The sequence below is a fragment of the Epinephelus fuscoguttatus genome, linkage group LG12 (genome assembly GCF_011397635.1).
Source record: "Epinephelus fuscoguttatus linkage group LG12, E.fuscoguttatus.final_Chr_v1".
Taxonomy (NCBI): Eukaryota; Metazoa; Chordata; class Actinopteri; order Perciformes; family Serranidae; genus Epinephelus; species Epinephelus fuscoguttatus.
The window spans coordinates 3942526-3963864 of record NC_064763.1 but is presented as its reverse complement, the minus strand read 5'-3'; the positions used below and the strand labels follow the sequence as shown (position 1 = coordinate 3963864).

The 21339-nt window shown below is 41.3% G+C and overlaps 1 protein-coding gene across 7 annotated transcripts in view; it reads left to right on the top strand.

The window, feature by feature from the left end:
• The window catches only part of slc8a2a (solute carrier family 8 member 2a), a 115336-nt gene that overhangs the window by 56784 nt on the left and 37213 nt on the right, over nucleotides 1–21339 (top strand). For all 7 annotated transcript variants that reach the window (XM_049591505.1, XM_049591503.1, XM_049591506.1 and 4 more), the window contains 6 exons: nucleotides 7097–7489; nucleotides 11154–11291; nucleotides 11823–12050; nucleotides 12143–12421; nucleotides 13130–13564; nucleotides 20195–20556. In XM_049591505.1, the coding sequence (XP_049447462.1) occupies nucleotides 7160–7489; nucleotides 11154–11291; nucleotides 11823–12050; nucleotides 12143–12421; nucleotides 13130–13564; nucleotides 20195–20556 (1772 nt within the window). In that variant the 5' untranslated portion in view covers nucleotides 7097–7159. The remainder of the gene's footprint in view (nucleotides 1–7096; nucleotides 7490–11153; nucleotides 11292–11822; nucleotides 12051–12142; nucleotides 12422–13129; nucleotides 13565–20194; nucleotides 20557–21339) is intronic.

Here is a 21339-nt window from a genome sequence, read left to right as displayed (position 1 = left end):
CTGAAATATAGTAGTGTTTTGTAAAACACTTTCTTGCCATTATGCAATGTGGTAACTCAGGAACAGAATCTGAAACTGTGCTGGTTGAGTAGATCATCCATGTTTTCACAGACATGAATGTAAACTGTAACTGCAACTTGATTGGTGTGCGGAGGCATACAACTGCAAATTCAAGTTGTCCATGATAGAAAACTAGCTAGCCACTGACAAATGAGAGCCACTGATATTGTGGCTTTTTTTAACCTCCAGTAGCCGACTGGCACATTCTAATCAAAGACACAAGCAGTCTGTGTATATTTAAGTAAGGGATAATGCCCGACGAGGTGTCCATTATCAGAAATGAATGGACGACGCGGAGGCGTCGGACGGTTGCTTCCGCTTATACCATGGTCACTTCCGAAAGAAATAAATATTAAATCAATTATTAATACGTTAATGTTGTTTTTTACCCTTAAAATCGTAAGTTTTTCACAAGAAGCGGCTGAGTGGACTATTTAATATCTCTCGCTGTGACACGTTGCCAAGGTAACTGGCTCTGGCCACAGAACCTGCAGCTCGGTCGGCCGCAGCTATTATATTAGGCCTAATCAGTGGAGGGAAGTGAGATGATTGCTTAACGTTATGTTACGTGATACAAAGTATCATTTCAGAGGGCAAGTGCACCTCTTACCGCTTGTGTGTGTCCAGAGGATGATGTGAAATTTTGTTTCAAATAATCAAAGTCCACAGATAGTTTCCTAAATCATTTTTATTGCAATAAATATTATCCACCATTCACTTTGATCATTAAATGTGTATCAAGCAAGTAAGTCTATCCTAAATCGTTTTTATAAACATTATCCACCATTCACACTGTATTAAGCAAGTAAGTAGCCTAAGTAAGGTAAGCAAGACAGAAAGACAGGCGACGAACTATTTAAAATTAAATGCAACATTTCCGTTGATCGTGAAATTTGATAGGTAGAGATACTGGCATGTCCATCATAGTGGCATTTGAAGGACGGAGATTTAACGTTTGTGGACCCTGACCACTGCTGGCTGGGACGTTGCGGGACGACAAAATGTTGCTCCATTTTCGTCTCTCCTGGACTGACGGAGCCCAATAAGCCTGCAGGCTGCTTTCACAGCGATGCCCCGTCACAGACATGATCTGGCGTGTCTCCAGCCCGGCGTCTGAGAGTCAACCCACAGCCGTGCTCCGGAGGCTGGAGGGGTATGTAAATGTATGTAAATCCGCGACAGACCCACCTTAAAGAAACAATAATAAACCCACAGGCTATTAATGAGGGCAGAAGAGGGGTTAGGCATAATACATAGGGCTACATTATTAGAATTGCACAGACCTGTTCACTGATTTTTTTTTAGCATGTCTCCCAGGTAGTGGACACCCATCGGCTCCCTGGAGTACCACAAATCAGATGCCACAGTGATGGAGCGCTTTGGGTGCAGATAAAAAGATTTTGCGTCTGGGGGACATTTAGAGATGTACTTCTTGAAACTTTTTACAGGGCACAGGGGATCCCCGGGCCTTGCGAACATAAAACCTCTTAGGTTTTGCTTGTGTGGGTCGTTTGGATCTTTATGATTTTTAGTGTCAGGATTATGCGCTAATCTGACGTATTCAACACCATCCTCATCTCTCTGGATGCTGAAAGATGTCATGGTCAGCTCACAGTTCCCCTCCCTGCCACGCCGAGCCAAACACAGCTGGATGTCAAACCACACCTTTCTGATGAGGCCGAGGGGCGTATCGGGAGACAGCACAGATGAACATCAGATTATCTCAAGGTCCAACTCAGGGATACGAGGATAGTGGAAGCTTGTGTCTTTCCCACTCTTTCTGTAACGCTTCAGTATCGCCTTAAAAACCGCATTACTGCTCTTGACACCCTGCAGCCAATCAGAATCGAGTATTCACCCAGACCATGGTATAAACATAGATGATAGGACGAGTGTCTACTGAAGAATCAAATTTACAGTTATAGTTAGGATTTTAAAGATAAGATAGGAGGTCTGAGACAGGACAGGACACAGCCAGGAGTTTAAGACATGCCTCTGTACGCTGTGAATACGCTGCAGAGCTGCCCATATTTGGGAGACGAGACCATGTGGCTGTCTTGTTGGAGTCAGGATGTAGGGACAGACTACAACACATGCCTCCAGTGACATAAGAGATGGAACAAATCAGAGTGTGGAGCACATTCCAGGACACCACTGCCAACATCAATGATGACATCAGTAAATTCACTGAGTCTGTGGTGGATTTAATTGTAAAACAACAGAAACATCTATCGAAAACTACAGTTAAAACATTCCACAACCAGAAAACATGGACCAACCGTTCAGAAACATGAACAATTATAAAGCAGCAGCCAACAATGACTGTGTTTACAAGGTCTTTAGTATCCCGGTTTTGAGGCTTATCCCGGCTTTGAGCATATCCGGGATATGATGTTTACATGGAACACAGAGAAACCCGGTTATTCATATCCCTGTATACATGATAAGTAACCCGTTTTCTGATCACTGCATCCTATCTGTGCAGGCGTGTGTTACGTCTTTTACGTCTTTTGTTTACAACAGATGGAGCGGGAAATGTGATATATTTATTATATTTAGAAGTAAGACAAAAATGAGACCTCTGTGGCTTCTAGTGGGCTTAGCGTTAGTAAATACTCACATCGCATTACAGCTATGGGTCATCCACTTCATCTTCAGCAATGGGAGGAGAGAGTGACAACAAATATTGAATACGTCACCAACTTTGACAGGTATTTGGCTGTAATTTCATCATTTTCAGGCAAAATTCAGTCTCTTCGTCGCTCCAAAAATGGGAAGCTCTCATTGCCGCCATGTTGCTTGTATATCTGGTGCGTCACTCTGGCGCCTGCGCACATGGTGGGCAGCCGTCAGAGACCGGGATAAGGCGTATACATGCTCCAGTATCCCGGCTTCTATCGGAGTACTCCAGGTGGCAAAACCGGGTTTCTTGAAACCGGACCATTTAGAGCTTTATAAGTTAACAGTAGGATTTTAAATTAAATTCTGGATTTTACAGGGAGCCAGTGCAGAGAAGCTAAAACTAAGAAATATGATCACGTTTCTTAGTTCCTGTTAGTACACGTGCTGCTGCATTCTGAATTAGCTGGAGAGTTTTTAAGGACTTACTAGAGCTACCAGATAATAGAGAGTTACAGTAATCCAGCCTAGAGGTAACAAAAGCGTGGACCAATTTATCTGCAGCTTTTCGGGTTAGGATAGACCTAATTTTCGCAATATTATGCAGATGAAAAAATGCAGTCCGTGAGGTTTGTTTTAAATGAGAATTAAAAGATAAATCTTGATCAAATGTTACTCCAAGGTTTCTTACGGTAGTGCTAGAGGCCAGAGCAATGCCATCTAGAGAAACTATGTCATCAGATAAAGAGTCTCTGAGTTGTTTGGGGCCAAGAACAGTAACTTCAGTTTTGTCTGAATTTAACATCAGGAAATTGGTGCTCATCCAGGTTTTTATGTCTTTAAGGCAGTTATGAAGTTTAGTTAATTGATTACTTTCTTCTGGCTTCATAGATAAATACAACTGTGTATCATCCGCATAACAATGGAAATTTACAGAGTGATTTCTAATGATGTTACCTAAAGGAAGCATATATAGAGTAAATAGGATTGGTCCGAGCACAGAACTTTGCGGAACTCCAAAACAAACTTTAGTACGTAAGGATGATTCATTATGAACGTGAACAAACTGAAAACGATCAGATAAATAAGATTTAAACCAGCTTAGTGCAGAACCTTTTAGGCCAATTAAGTGTTCCAGTCTCTGTAGCAGAATTTGATGGTCGATTGTGTCAAACGCCGCACTAAGATCTAATAAAACAAGTACAGAGACGAGTCCTTTGTCTGAAGCAATCAGAAGGTCATTTGTAATTTTAACTAGTGCTGTCTCAGTGCTATGATGCACTCTAAATCCTGACTGAAATTCCTCAAATAAATTATTATCATGGAGAAAATCACACAGCTGGTCTGCGACTACTTTCTCAAGGATCTTTGACATAAAGGGAAGATTAGATATTGGTCTATAGTTGGCTAACACCTCTGGATCCAGGGTGGACTTTTTTAGGAGAGGTTTAATTACAGCTACCTTAAAAGACTGTGGTACATAGCCTGTTAATAAGGATATATTGATCATATCTAATATATGAGTGTTAACTAAAGGTAAGACTTCCTTAAGTAGCCTAGTTGGGATGGGGTCTAAGAGGCACATTGATGATTTAGATGAAGAAATCACTGCGGTCAGTTCTTGAAGAGAAATCAGGGAGAAGCAATCTATATATATATTAGGTCTTACAGCTGTGTTTGAGGTTAGATAGGTACTATCTGAGGGCAGGAGGTCATGAATTTTGCCTCTAATAGTTAGAATTTTGTCATTAAAAAAGCTCATAAAATCATTACTGCTAAGGGCTAAAGGAATACAAGGCTCAATAGAGCTTTGACTCTCAGTCAGCCTGGCTACAGTGCTGAAAAGAAACCTAGGGTTATTTTTGTTTTCTTCTGTTAATGCTGAGAAATAGTTTGCTCTGGCCCCTCTTATACGTTTTGAGACTGTCTTCCCGGATTAAACGAGATTCTTCCAGTTTGGTTAATCGCCAATTTCTTTCAAATTTTCGCGATATTTGTTTTAACTTACGGGTTTGAGAGATATACCAAGGAGCGAACTTTCTTTGTTTTGTTAACTTCTTTTTAAGAGGAGCTACAGAGTCGAGTGTTGTTCGCAGTGAGCCTACGGCGCTATCGACAAGATGATCAATTCGGGAGAGGTTAAAGTCGGCACGGGAAATCTCTGTTACTGAAGGACATGGTATTGAATTTAACAATGGAGTAATCATTTCCTTAAATTTTGCGACAGCACTATCTGATAAACATCTGGTATAGTAACTGTTGCTGAGTGGCGTGTAATCAAGTAAAAGGAAATCAAAAGTAATCAAATAATGATCCGATAGCGAGGGATTCTGTGGATAGACTGTTAGGTTATCAATTTCAATTCCGTACGTCAGAACTAGATCGAGGGTATGGTTAAAACAGTGAGTGGGTTCATGTACACCCTGACTGAAGCCAATGGAGTCTAATAATGAGATAAACGCGATAGCCAGGGAGTCATTATCAACATCAACATGAATGTTAAAATCGCCTACAATAATAACTTTATCTGATTTAAGAACTAAACTGGATAAAAACTCATCCAGGTTGGATGTAAAAGACTAAGAATGAGGCTTTCAAATGAATTATAATCTAGTTTAGGTTTAGGGCTGATTAACAGACTAGAGTTAAAAATGGCTGCAACTTCCCCTCCTCGGCCGCTGCCTCGAGGAATGTGGGTATTATTATAACTGGGAGGAGTGGATTCATTTAGACTAACATATTCATCCTGACACAGCCAGGTTTCGGTGAGACTGAGTAAATCAATATGATTATCTGAAATTAATTCGTTTACTAACACTGCTTTAGACGATAGAGACCTGATATTTAACAGTCTGCATTTAATTCTCCTGTTTTGTCTTTCTGTCACAGAAGACGTTTTAATTTTTATGAGGTTGTTATGCACAACTCCTCTTTGTTTAATTTTGGATTTAAATAATTTAGGTAGTCGGGGGACAGACACCGTTTGTATAAAACTATGAAAACTATGGCTGGGTAACTGAACTAGAAGCTCAGAGAAGCGTATAGGACTGCGACTCTGAGTCCTGATCTCAACTCTGGGTTGTCAGGGATTTGAATTTGATTTATTTCTGGATCAGAACTCTCCAAGGTCGTCTCCATGGCAACAGCCGTGTCTTCGTCATCAGTTATCAGATGGCAGAGACAATGGGCTGGGACTGAGTGGAGATGAAGAACATGGACTTACACATACACACACATGAAGACACATATAACACGCACACCCCCTCCAACTCAACGCCTTCTTGCCCCCCCTCCCTCCCTTCGTCGCAATGTAGCATGGGAGGGTGATGCGATGCGCCCAAATGTGGCTCCGTGCGTGCCCCCCAGTGTCTGTGCTGCGACACCGCCCTTTTTTCATCTAAGTAAACGGGGAGCTGCTCGTGTGGCGACCCACAGTTCTCCCGCTCCTGTCCTCCTTGATTGATTGATTGATTGATTGAATTACTAATAAAATTTGCCAGGTTCCTAGAAATGAGAGCAGCTCCATCCAAAGTGGGATGAATGCCGTCTCTCCTAATAAGACCAGGTTTTCCCCAGAAAGTTTGCCCACATTGTTTGCTGGACACCATCTGGACAGCCAGCGATTGAATAATGACATGCGGCTAAACATGCCATCACTGATCAGATTTGGGAGGGCTCCAGAGAAAACTACAGAGTCCGACATAGTTTTTGCATATTCACACACCAAGGCAATATTAATTTTAGTGACCTCCGATTGGCGTAACCAATCAATGGTGATGGCGATGGTGCAGGAGTAGAAATCCCTCAGTATTTGAGGGGAGACCAGGAATTTCCTGAAGCATCTCAGGTGAAACAGTCTCTGCCTTGTCTTTCTCACCTCCGAGTCAGTATGCAGCACCCAGCTCAGGCCCTCAGTGATGTCTTTAGTTTTGCAAATATTTTGACATAAACCAAAGTACTGGACAAAGTAAAAGTTAGATAAATCACCAAAGTGATGACAAATCGTCCTGAAGGGAACATGGATGCTTGAACGAATTTCATGTAAACCTATCCAATAGTTGCAGAGATTTTTAAGTCTTGGCCAAAGTGGTGTAACAACAGACAAGACACACAGACACTGACATCCAAATCACATAAAACCTAAACTCCAACGCATTGTAACAACTTCATCGTTACTGGTCTTGACAGTGAAGTACGACTCGTGTTGTTTTGCACTAGTATCACAAATGATCAGCTGATTGTACTGTAAAGATTTTGTTCATTCTTTGTGCTTTTTTCTTTCCTTTTTCAGACCCCTATCCCTGTATAAAATGAAATGAATCTTTAGATAGAAACAAGTTAAACAAACACACTGTGTATCTGTTGCACCCCATTGTATCTCTTTCTTAAAACAGTCTGCCTTACTCTGTTCCCCCAGGAGAGTCCTCTGACCCAGCATCTCTCTCAGTGACCCCCAAGCCCCTCCTTACTCAGGGATATCATGGGACACTTATCCCCACTCCTCTTCCTCTCCTTCCTTTTCCTGGCCCACCCATGCAACTCCATCAGGCCCCAGGTTGTGGAGAGAGCATCTGCCCCCGAGCAGCCTCAGTCCTCTGGTAATGCTACGGGGTCAGGCAAGCGGACATGTTCGGGCGTTGTGGTGTGTAAACCCGGTGTCCTGCTGCCGGTGTGGTCGCCACTCAACCCTCCAGTGGGGGAGCAGGCGGGGAGGGCTGTTGTCTATTTCCTCTGTCTCATGTACATCTTCCTGGGTGTGTCCATCATCGCTGATCGCTTCATGGCATCCATAGAAGTCATCACATCTCAGGTATTATTGAACTTCACATTTGTAAGAACTAAAATGCAGCCACCCTTAATTTAAAACACAACTTTGTAGCTGCATTTTTACTTTGTCAGTGATCAACAGTTATTTGGTCCCATTCTACTGTCTCAAATTGTGACTGACCAAAGGGGTCTTGGGAAATTAAGCGTGCTATTATCCCACTATGTCCCCTCGTCAGCACAATGTTTCGTCATAAGATGGTTTGTATGATACCCTACAAAAATGCAGACACGACAGTTTGTATACAGATTATTGCCCCGTGAATTATGTTATGTCATTAAGCTACAGTTACATAATTAACAAAAAGTTAAGGAGCTTAGGTTAAGGCAAGTTAAGTTACTGTGGTTAGGTTTAGGAAAAATACACGGTGAGGATGTACCTTAAAATTACTGAAATTTCACTCAAAGCTCACACGATTCCAAACTCCATCTCCAGGGGAAAGTCCTGGGGGAAAGTCTGTGTTTCTGTGACCCATTCACCACCCCAACCTTCCTCCTTACAAGACCGCTTGGGACCCCTTCCTTGTCTAATCCCATCAGCACATTAATCAAGTAATCGCACATAGTATGTGTACGAATTTGGGTGCGTTACTTTTCATAGGAAAACACAAGAACAGTTTCTAAAAAGCATCTTGGACAGCAAGAGTAACATGCTAGCTTCAAAGCAACACAATGGAGGATTGTGCTTTTTACCTCATGGGGTCCCCCTACAGACGAAAAGACGGTATTGTCTGTTACAACTGTCGCAAAAAATCTTTCTGCGTGTGCATTTGTTGACAAGCCAACGATACCGGTGAACTTTCTGAAGCTGGCCGTGTAATGCGCGATCATCATGTCTTCAGAACATTGCTTTATTTATTTATTCACTTTCGAAACTCAGAAATGAGTTGCTCTCTGCATGTCAGGGCTGACCTCCTCCTCACAGCGTGCGTGCGCACACACACAAACTCAACAGAGTGAAGTCAGACAACAGCAGAGAGGCCGCGGTGCAGATGAAGGGAATATAACTTCAAGATTACTCTAGTTGACGACAACTACACCTGTTACTGTAAGTAAGTGCGATCAAACTTCTGCCAGCCAAGCCAATACGTTATCAATACACGTGATCAGCATGTAGAAAGCCATATTTCAATCTGCTCTGTCCGCAGTCTCTCTTACCGCTATTATGATTTACGATCGCTGTCGACAAAAGCACATCGTGCTTGCGGTGCTAGCAGCAAACTGTTAAAGACAAACTAAAATGAAAGCTGTCTGTATGTAGGCTAACACTTTATCTTAAAATGTACCTGAGACAGCCGACCTGCAGACAGTGAGTCTCCTCAGTAGAGGGTAACAGCAGTAACAGCGCCAGGTCACCATCGGTCAGGCATCCCTCCTCTTTCAGCTCTCGTCAGCGTGTGAAAGCTGGGCCAATATTAATCCTCGTTCAAGCTCTTGTTTTATCGCTCTCCCCTTTTCTTTTCTTTGTCTCCTCGGACAACACCTTCACCTTCTTCCTTTTCTTTGTCGCTTCAGCCATGACAACCACGTCTAACTTCGTTCACCTCGGTTCAGCTACGCTACTCTAAAGAGAGGAGGGGGATATGGCGTGGAGGGGGATATGACGTATGCTGTAAAGCAGCCAAATTTTGTAGTCATTTTTGTGTCCAGGTTCCTACCCGAACCCCGAAACTGCATAGTTCCAATGCAAATGAAACAGACGCTCTCAAGCAACGACAGAGGTGTCATCCAACCTATTGTGAGTTGATGTAGCATCACAAGGATCTTGGATATATATTTTGGGCAATCAAAAAGTCTATTGTGTTGCTTTAAGACTGATATTTTCAAACAAAAATCATAGTCAGCTATATACTCCATAGCCAATATTATTGGGGTATGCTGGTAATTGAAAATTGAAGTGAAATAGTGTAAGAATAAAAGCACATACATTTCCAAAGTAATTGAGAAAATAAGAATGCAAACCAAATAAGTATAATAGGCACAGTAAGTCTCTGTAAGAACATAGCAGGAATGTTTCAGCCATTTCTCATAAAGGGTGGTTTACATTGCATAACATTATGTCAGTACCATAGCAAGTAATCCAAATAATATATATTTATGTAATATAATTTGGAACAGCTAAGGGTTAAAATTAAAGTCCTTTCTTAGTTTTGTTTCTCTCTGTTCAAGCCTTAGAAGAAAAATCTGATTAGACTGTCCAGAATTGGTCTAATATCCTCCGTGTTCCTTTAGTATCATTCCCTGCGATAACTCTCCACATGTTGCATGCTCTTTTGAATGCAGCCAATAAGTTGCCCATATCAAATGCTCTAGGTTAAAACTAGTTAAATTTTTATATTGTGATTAAAAGTGATATGATACGATATGATGTGATGCAATGCGATAGGATACAACACAAGGTTCCCACAGTCATGTAAAACCTTGCAAGGTAATGGAATTCCACAATCTAATTTTCCAGACCTGAAAAAAGACATTAGTCTAAAGTTTTGGGAAAGTCATGGAATTTTGTTGAGTGTAATGAAATTGTTACAGCAATCTCCCATGGATAACCTCCAGGTATAATGGCAAATTTATTTTCTGTGACTGTTATGTTGGCACAGAAAATGTAGCTCTATTATGTGTCGATGTGTGATGTTTTATTTACCATTATGTAAGTATCTTCATTTTCAACCTGCGTTCCATCTCTCCCTCCATGTATGCCAGCTAGCTGGAATCATGTTTGAATAGAGTTTAAATCTCATATGTTTGAATAACACTGGACAAGTACGGCAAGAAAATTGATGCTGTGATAGTGTGATTTAACATGTAGGCCCATACAGACTCTGCGCCTGCAGAACGTTGTAGATTTTCTGCAGATTTTAGGAATATAGATGATGCTTGTAAAACTCAGAATGTTGTCACTGTCTCCTCAACCTCCTTGTGCATCGTGTGTTGTATTCAGTTGGCATTAAAATCAAAGTTAATGGTGTGGTTAGAAGAAATATGGAAAATTAAGACTTACTGTTTATGGACTGTTAATAGATTGACTGATTAATTTTTGTTCTCTCTGCTCCATATTGAACGTTCCATTTTAATGGCCACATGTTCCACATTTTGTTGACTTATTTAAGTATTCATAAATACTCAAATAAAATTTCTGATTCAAAGTTTGTACTAAAATATACTAAGTAGTTCTTTTAGCCTGCTTGAGATATTTTTAGGTGTTAATGTACTGTGTGAAGTTGTTCAAAAGCAGTTGTTATCATAAATTAATATTGTCTATGACATTATGAGAAAAAAAAAAAACTTCCCGCAGATCATTTTGGATCACAGCTGAAAACACTTAAAAATATCCGCAGGTTCCGTTTGGACCTGAAAATCAGATACGATACGGTTCAATACAGTACGGTACGGTACAATATGATACGGTATGGTACGATACAATATACCTTTGTTGATCCGCAGAGGGGAATGCAGTAGTTACAGCAGCACGAGGACAGCAATAGTACAGAAAACAGAGATAGCAAAAGAATAAATATCAAGATGTTTACTATAAAAACATAACGGTATTAAATGAAATGTATTTGTTACATTTTGAATGTAATCCTATTGTGACACTGATTGCAATGTATGGGTTCTCTGGTAACAACATCTTTGACATTTTCTCACAGGAGAAAGAGGTGACCATCACCAAGCCAAATGGTGAAACAACAGTAACCACAGTAAGAATCTGGAATGAGACTGTGTCCAACCTCACACTCATGGCCCTGGGCTCCTCTGCACCAGAGATCCTGCTCTCTGTTATTGAGGTATACAAGGCATTTCACGTCCTTCTAACATATACTTTCGTGCCAAAAAATGTTGTCTACCACTGTGAATGTGCTGTTTACATATCTTTGACAAAAGCCTGTGATCCTCTGAAATTTTACATTATTAAAAAACATACATGACATGATCTATCACTTGCAGCTGTGTATGTTACATCTATAAATGGACTAATAAAAAAAATACAGGTTTTAACACTGTAAAGTAATTAAAATATGTGGAAACTCTGGGAAACACTTGATGTTAATTGTAAGGCAGTGCAACCACCAATGTGAGCAAAACTCACCTCATATTTATACACTGATGTATTCATGCCTATAAATGAATAATATCTATTCTGGTTCTAGTTTTCTCATTCTTGTTATATATTCATATATATTTAATATTTGAGCTGACCCCTCTCCAAAGCAGACCTTTTCTATGGTCGTTACGTGGATCTCAAGTTCAGTCCCAGTTAGCATTTTAGAAAGTCTCTGATATTACGTTTATCTTCTTTGTCCCTTAAATGTTGACAGGTGGTTGGGCACAACTTTGATGCAGGGGAGCTCGGCCCAGGCACCATAGTGGGCAGTGCTGCCTTCAATATGTTAGTGATAATTGGTCTGTGTGTGTGGGTGATCCCTAATGGAGAGTCTCGCAAGATCAAGCACCTGCGAGTTTTTTTTGTTACGGCTTTTTGGAGTATTTTTGCCTACATTTGGCTCTACCTCATACTGGCTGTCATCTCACCTGGAATTGTAGAGGTGTGTTTCTGATGACTGTATGTAAATATACTGGTATTTCTAGTAATTCAAGTGAGTAAATCATGTAATGCTCATATTGCCTGTATTACCAGGTGTGGGAGGCCGTAGTGACACTGCTTTATTTTCCGGTGTGTGTGATCTTGGCTTGGATTGCTGACCGTCGCCTACTCTTCTACAAATACATGCACAAGCGTTACCGTGCTGACAAGAGGCATGGCATTGTGGTGCAAATGGAAGGAGACCTTGCACCCAAAGGCATTGACGTGATCATGGATGGAAAGTTGTCAGACGGCAGTTCGTGTCCTGGAAACTCCTCCAGTGTGACAGTCTCTGTGCAGACAGGCAATGAACTAGACCAGAACAAAGATGAGGTAAGACAAGTGGCTCAGGGAGGAATACTACATATGCAAGACTGAAGATTGAATGGTGTGAAATCATGTCAGGTTTGGCACATGTTTTGTATTAAGTAATTAGAGCTCCTTAAATTACAAAATTCTTCACTCAAATTTTGGTATGTATTTTCTTAAAGAGGAAAGTATAGGTTTTTAGTATTCTTTAAAAGGCAGGAGGAAAGGAAGAGAGCTTCTACCCCATGAGGCCCACTGGTGTATCATGATTTTCTAACATAAGCTACTTCATTGGAATGTAGGGGAAATATCAAGTTTCCTGGGCCCAGTAGGATTAAATCCCAGCAGCAGTCTATATGGCATGAGTGCAGACAGCAGTCTTAACAGCAGGAAGTTGATCACCAGGAGGCTGGGCAGCAGGAGTTTCCAAAGTCTTTCTCGACACAGAGCCCTGCATTAGTTTACAAGTCACACTTCATAAAAGTTTTGTCCCAAGAAATACCATTATTAAATAAGCCATGTCTTCCCATTCTGATGTTAAACCCAACAAACCCTCTGCAGGACCCCACTCCACATCCAGCCTGTGTAGTCACTACTTCAAACTGGGGCATTACTGAACATGCACTGGAGCAGTTTGTGTTTTCAGTAGCACTTTGTACAGAACATTTTGCAGAGCATACACCTTTATGAATACACTTTGTTTCTTTACAACCAGTTTCCTCTCTTGGACAGGTGGTCCGCATCCTGAAAGACCTGAAGGAGAAACACCCAGACAAAGACCTGGATCAGCTCATTGAGATGGCCAACTACTCTGCCCTGGTCCACCAGAAGAAGAGCCGCGCCTTCTACCGTGTCCAGGCAACACGCATGATGATTGGTGCTGGCAACATATTAAAAAAACATGCTGCTGAGCACTCACGTCGCTCAGCAGGCCAGGACACTGACAAGTCCACATGCTCGCACATTTGTTTTGAAAATGCCCAATACCAGTGTACAGAGAACTGTGGCTCTCTGAGCATTGGGGTGATTCTTGAGGGTGGCACAGGCCAGAACACTTTTTATGTGGACTACTGTACAGAAAATGGCTCCGCCAATGCTGGGGCAGACTATGAATTCAGTCAGGGAACCCTGGTGTTTTTACCAGGGGAGAGCCACAAAGAGATCAAGGTAAGCAAGTGGAAAGGGGGAGTGTGAAAGGTAGCTATATATTATGAGAGGCCCCCTGAGACATATTTCATACTTGGTTTCACAAGTAACATCATACTCTCATACATACACCACTATACTCTTACACAAACACTACTGTACCCTCTTACATGCACAATCATACTCTCATACATACACCACTATACTCTTACACAAACACTACTATACCCTCTTACATGCACAATCATACTCTCATACATACACCACTATACTCTTACACAAACACTACTATACCCTCTTACATGCACAATCATACTCTCATACATACACCACTATACTCTCACACAAACACTACTATACTCTCTTACATGCACAATCATACTCTCATACATACACCACTATACTCTTACACAAACACTACTATACTTGTATTTATCATCCTGTTTTCTTTTATTTACTGTCATAGTCTTAGTGTAAGAGGATAATATTATATGTATGTACGTAGTATGTACATGAAAGTAACAGTATATGTAAAACAAAGTTCTAATATATGTATGGGAGAATAATATTATATTTGAAACACAATAATAGCATATGTAAGAGAAATTAGTTGTACATGTGAATGCAAATAATCATGTGTAAGGAAAAAAATGACAGTGAATGTAAGACAGAATGATAGGGTATGTGAATGAGAATAGTTGTTTGTGTGAGAGAGTTTGATTGAAACGGAAATAGTACTGAATTCTCAGTTCCTGATTGGTTATTTTTGATGAAGCGAGAAGAAGCGGGATTGCACGGACTTGGCCCGCCTTCCCAATCATAATATGAGAAGATGGCGGACCGGGAGCGACTCAGTGAAGCTGTTGGCCTCTGACTGTCCACACAGCAGGCCGCTTAGCAGAGTGGAGCGCCCGCGGAGGCTCGCGCACTGCAGCGCTTTACGGCCTGGACACACCGGACACGGAACTGATGCGGAGGCAGTTTTCAATCGGCGCCAATGTTAACCTATCTGACTGTCCACACAGGCCGCTGAGCAGAGCGGAGCGCCCGCGGAGGCTCGTGCACTGCAGCACTTCAGTTCGGCGTCTGGTCTATTTTTCACGCGAGCCGCGAGCGCTTCTGTCAAGCTGGATAGAGGGGATCGTACCAAACAGGAAGTCGGACACAGAAAAGACGAGAGAATCCGGCCAATTTTCAAAAATAAAATAACAACAGCACGCACTGTGGAACGTGACGCTAGGGCCACACCGCCTGCGGAAGCGCCGCGAATAGCCTCGAAGCGCCGAGAAGAGAAGGCAGTTTCCTTTCGGCGCCCATGTTAACCGACTGTGTCGTCCACACTGGCCGCGCCGCGCCGGGAAGCTCCGCGGCAGGCTCACGATTTGCAGCGATCAGTTCGGCGTCTGGTCTATTTTCTGCGCGAGCCGCGAGCGAATCTGACAAGCCAGGCAGTGAAAAACAAGAGCTGGGAGCAGAATCGCTTGTTGACGGCGTGGAGAAATGCGCGTCTGATGTGAACGGAGGTGCTCCGGCGCGCGCAAGAATTTCGGTGCGCTGCGCTTCCGCGGGCAGTGTGGCCCTGGCATGAGGAGAAAATACCGTGTTTATAATTTAAAATAACACAACAATGCATAACCGAACACATTTTCAATACCCTAATTACTTCATCACAATTTTAATTTTGTGTCACCGAGCCTACAGACATAACTACATAAATAAAATGGTCAGAACAATATGCCCTATTCATTCAGTGTGTGGACAGTCAAGGGCGTCGATTGGAAACTGCCTCCGCTGCTGGGCGCTGCACTTGGGTTCCGCGTCCGGTGTGTCCAGGCCGTGAAAAGAGACAGAAATGCTGTGCAGTCCTGCGCAATGCGGGATGTCTGGTCACCCTAAAGAGGGCGACCAGGATGACCAGTTCTGATTGTTGGTGGTCCTCTTGAAGTAAACATATCCCTTTGTGTCGTTTCCACTGATCTTGAGTTTTCATATGAATTTATAATGGCACAAAAACATGTAGAAGAAGAAGAAGAAGAAGAAGAAGAAGAAGAAGACTTATTTATAAAGCACATTTCATACAGAAAGCAACACAATGTGCTTCACAGAAGACGTATAAAAACATAAAATATGAGCACATATTTACAAGCACGCAGACAGACAACAGACAAGAACATGAATGCATGCAAGCATACATGGATGCATCTTATTTAAAGTGCATAGTGATTCTAGTATTTAGTGACAAATAAAAACAATACCAATTAACAGGCTAGTTAAAAACAGCGGTAAAAAGAAATGTCTTAACTTTACTTTTAAAAGAGCTCACTGTTGCCGCACTTCTGACATTGCTTGGAAGGGCATTCCATCTGCTAGGAGCATAGCAGCTAAATGCTGCCTCTCCAGCTTTAGTGCGTGCACGGGGAACAACGAGAAGACCATTAGCTGATGACCTGAGAGTTCTCATTGGCTCATATGGCACAAGTAATTCAATCAATCAATCAATCAATCAGTTTTATTTATAAAGCCCAATATCACAAATCACAATTTGCCTCACAGGGCTTTACAGCATACGACATCCCTCTGTCCTTAAGACCCTCACAGCGGATAAGGAAAAACTCCCCAAAAAAAACCCTTTAACGGGGAAAAAAAACGGTAGAAACCTCAGGAAGAGCAACTGAGGAGGGATCCCTCTTCCAGGACGGACAGACGTGCAATAGATGTCGTACAGAACAGATCAGCATAATAAATTAACAGTAATCCATATGACACAATGAGAGAGAGAGAGAGAGAGAGAGAGAGAGAGAGAGAGAGAGAGAGAGAGAGAGAGATGCAGGTAATGACAGTAGCTTACAACAACATTATTGAAAGTAATAATATTATAGTTATAGTTCTGGTTACTGCGGTACAATATGTTGAAAGTATGTATTAATATCTGGCAGTATACATGTGTGACAATAGTCATATGTGTATAATAACAGAAGAAGTATGACTAATGACTAATGATGGCAGCAGCAGGAGGCATCTGGCGGGACCACGGCAGCAGCACAACCACACACGTCACGCTGTCCAGGCACTGCTGCGGTATGAGTTAATCTGAGAGACAGTGGAGCACAAAGGCTCCGGAGAAGAAGCCGAGTTAGTGACATCCAGAATGGCCGGGTTAGCTAGATGGAGTAATAGGATACGAGAGAGAGAGAAGGAGAGAAGGGGCCCGGTGTATTATAGAGGGGTCCTCCGGCAGACTAGGCCTAAGTCAGCCTAACTAAGGGCTGGTACAGGACAAGCCTGAGCCAGCCCTAACTATAAGCTTTATCAAAGAGGAAAGTCTTAAGTCTAGTCTTAAATGTGGAGACGGTGTCTGCCTCCCGGACCGTAACAGGAAGATGATGGCTGGGGCCAGAGCAATGCCATCTAGAGAAACTATGTCATCAGATAAAGAGTCTCTGAGTTGTTTGGGGCCAAGAACAATAACTTCAGTTTTGTCTGAATTTAACATCAGGAAATTGGTGCTCATCCAAGTTTTTATGTCTTTAAGGCAATTATGGAGTTTAGTTAATTGATTGCTTTCTTCTGGCTTCATTGATAAATACAACTGAGTATCATCCGCATAACAATGGAAATTTATAGAGTGATTTCTAATGATGTTACCTAAAGGAAGCATATATAGAGTAAACAGGATTGGTCCGAGCACAGAACCTTGCGGAGCTCCAAAACAAACTTTAGTACGTAAGGATGGTTCATTGCGAACGTCAACAAATTGAAAACGATCAGATAAATAAGATTTAAACCAGCTCAGTACAGAACCTTTTAAGCCAATTAAGTGATCCAGTCTCTGCAGTAGAATTTGATGGACAATTGTGTCAAACGCCGCACTAAGATCTAATAAAACAAGTACAGAGACGAGTCCTTTGTCTGAAGCAATCAGAAGGTCATTTGTAATTTTAACTAGTGCTGTCTCAGTGCTATGATGCACTCTAAATCCTGACTGAAATTCCTCAAATAAATTATTATCCTGGAGAAAATCACACAGCTGGTCTGCGACTACTTTCTCAAGGATCTTTGACATAAAGGGAAGATTAGATATTGGTCTATAGTTGGCTAACACCTCTGGATCCAGGGGGGGCTTTTTTAGTAGAGGTTTAATTACAGCTACCTTAAAAGACTGTGGTACATAGCCTGTTAATAAGGATATATTGATCATATCTAATATATGAGTGTTAACTAAAGGAAAGACCTCCTTAAGTAGCCTAGTTGGGATGGGGTCTAAGAGACACGTTGATGATTTGGATGAAGAAATCACTGCAGTCAATTCTTGAAGAGAAATTGGGGAGAAGCAATCTAAATATATATTAGATTTTACAGCTGTGTTTGAGGTTAGATAGGTACTATCTGAGGGCAGGAGGTCATGAATTTTGCCTCTAATAGTTAGAATTTTGTCATTAAAAAAGCTCATAAAATCATTACTGCTAAGGGCTAAGGGAATACAAGGCTCAATAGAGCTTTGACTCTCAGTCAGCCTGGCTACAGTGCTGAAAAGAAACCTGGGGTTGTTCTTATTGTCTTCTATTAGAGCTGAGTAATAGTTTGCTCTGGCATTGCGGAGGCCCCTCTTATAAGTTTTGAGACTGTCTGTCCAGATTAAATGAGATTCTTCCAGTTTGGTTAATCGCCAATTCCTTTCAAATTTTCGCGATATTTGTTTTAACTTACGGGTTTGACAGTTATACCAAGGATCGAACTTTCTTTGCTTTTTTAAATTCTTTGTCAGAGGAGCTACAGACTCTAGTGTTTTTCGTAGCGAGCCTACGGTGCTATCAACAAAATGATCAATTCGGGAGAGGTTAAAGTCGGCACGGGAAACCTCTGTTACTGAAGGTATTGGTATTGAATTTAACGACGAAGTAATCTTTTCCTTAAGTTTTGCGACAGCACTATCTGATAAACATCTAGTATAGTAACTGTTACTGAGTGGCGTGTAATCGAGTAAAAAGAAATCAAAAGTAATCAGATAATGATCCGATAGCGAGGGATTCTGTGGAAAGACTTTTAGGTTATCAATTTCAATTCCATACGTGAGAACTAGATCGAGGGTATGGTTAAAACAATGAGTAGGTTCATGTACACCCTGACTGAAGCCAATGGAGTCTAATAATGAGATAAACGCGGTAGCCAGGGAGTCATTATCAACGTCGACATGAATGTTAAAATCGCCTACAATAATAACTTTAATTCTTTAATATATTTTGGGGCAAGGCCATTCTGTGCCTTATAGGCAATAAGAAGAATTTTAAATTCAATTCTGGCCTTCAATGGGAGCCTGTGTAAGGACTGAAGAACTGGGGTGATGTGTGTATATTTCTTAGCTCTGTGTATAGGCCTACAGTGCCTCCAGTGCACCTAAGCTTCCTTGACTGTCACCCCCTTCTAGCTGCTGGTTATTTGACAGAAAGAAAGAAATTTTCAGTGCATATCCATTAAGCTCACAGAATAATCTTTCCAAAATCATGCTTTCATGTCCCACGCTGTCAGTTTCCCTGTCAATGTCCTGAACACACCTCATTGTAATAGTGAAAAAAATAGTAATGTTCTCCTCATTACCATTTACTTCCACAAACAAAAAATGACTTTGAAAAAGAAGGGTGCTGCAGCTTGATTTGAACGCTCCCACGTAGCGTCAATTTAGTTAGCAGTGTTCTGAGAAGGTACAGCCTTTATTTTTAGGGCTGTAAGCCAATCAGGGAATGAGGATTTAAACTGTCTTCCTGTTTGATCAAACTAACTTCCTGTTTAATTATACTCTCTCACACACATCACTGTACTCTCTCACATATAGTACTATACTCTCACACACAGTAGGCCTACTACACTCTCTCACATTGGTGTATGTATGAGAGTATGATTGTGCATGTAAGAGGGTATAGTAGTGTTTGTGTGAGAGTATAGTGGTGTATGTATGAGAGTATGATTGTGCATTTGTAAGAGGGTATAGTAGTGTTTGTGTAAGAGTATAGTGGTGTATGTATGAGAGTATGATTGTGCATGTAAGAGGGTATAGTAGTGTTTGTGTAAGAGTATAGTGGTGTATGTATGAGAATATGATTGTGCATGTAAGAGGGAATAGTAGTGTTTGTGTTAGAGTATAGTGGTGTATGTATGAGAGTATGATTGTGCATGTAAGAGGATATAGTAGTGTTTGTGTAAGAGTATAGTGGTGTATGTATGAGAGTATGATTGTGCATTTGTAAGAGGGTATAGTAGTGTTTGTGTAAGAGTATAGTGGTGTATGTATGAGAGTATGATTGTGCATGTAAGAGGGAATAGTAGTGTTTGTGTTAGAGTATAGTGGTGTATGTATGAGAGTATGATTGTGCATGTAAGAGGGTATAGTAGTGTTTGTGTAAGAGTATAGTGGTGAGTATGATGTTACATGTGAAACCAAGTATGGATTATGTCTCAAAGGGCCTCTCATAATATATTTCCAACTCTGCAACAATAGCAATCTCTCTACTAAAAATTGAGAGTTTGATAACAGTGAGACCTGAAACAGTAACTTTGAAAGTTGTGTTGTGATGTGTTTCAAATGTCTGCATTAAAACTGTCATGGCCTTATGCATTCATGTTGAGAGTGACCATTTAACATTTTGTGCTCACCAGGTGGGCATCTTGGATGATGACATCTTTGAGGAGGATGAGCATTTCTTTGTGCGTCTTCAGAATCTTAGGTTAGAAGAAGGTGGAAATGAAGGGACAGGAACTCCACCAAAGGGTAGACTAGTGGAGCCACTGGTTGCCACCATCACTATATTGGACGATGACCATGCTGGCATCTTCACCTTTGGCCAGCGTGTGCTACGGGTGAGTGAGAGCACAGGTATGCTGACAGTGACAGTGGTGAGGAACTCGGGCTCCAGGGGCACTGTTGCTGTGCCGTACCATACAGAAGATGGCAGTGCCAAGGCTGGGGTGGACTATGAGGAGGCCAGAGGCGAGCTGGAATTCACCAATGAACAGACAAGGTGAGGCACAGTCAGCAACCTCAGTCATACTGTAAGAGCCACAGAGTCTAATGGCTGTATTTCCTTAGAACATCAATCTATTCTTTTCCAGGAACAATGTGGTGCCAGACATTGTGACTCTTGAGGTTGCATCTTCCCACTCTTTAACACACTATACATTAAAACAAAGATTTTACATTATGAAGAACCCTTAAACAAATATATATTTTTTAAAAATAAGGTTGGCAATATTCTATATTTTCTGTCAACAAAAAACAAACAAAGAATCATAAGTTGGATACCCCGAAATCGACTGAAAATCTTCACATCAAGCAGTTGAGGGTTTTTTTTTTTCTTGTTCTGTTTTGTTTTATTTTGATGGGTTTTGTCAGTCAGTGGACAGTGTACTTCTGGGGACAGTCTGCATTTTATGCATTTTTCAATGCATTTTATTTGTTAGGGCGCCTTTCAAGCCACTCAAGGTCGCCTTACAGCAAAGATAAAAAAAAAAGCATAGATCAAACAAGAAACACAGCATACAAAACATCATAGAAATACATTAAAATAGAGGGGAAGGCAGTAAGACAGTGTAAGAACATTTGATCAGATGGAATGGGCAAGTCTGAACATATGTGTTTTGAGTTTGGATTATATTAAAAGAGAGGCATTATATCTTTGTAAATTTATTTCAAGGAGACTATATTTGTTTATATCTTACATAGACAAGGTAGTGAAATTTGTCAGCTTTAATGTCTAAATGGGCCAATTAAAGGAAAAGAGTGTTAACATACTTACCAACCCCCC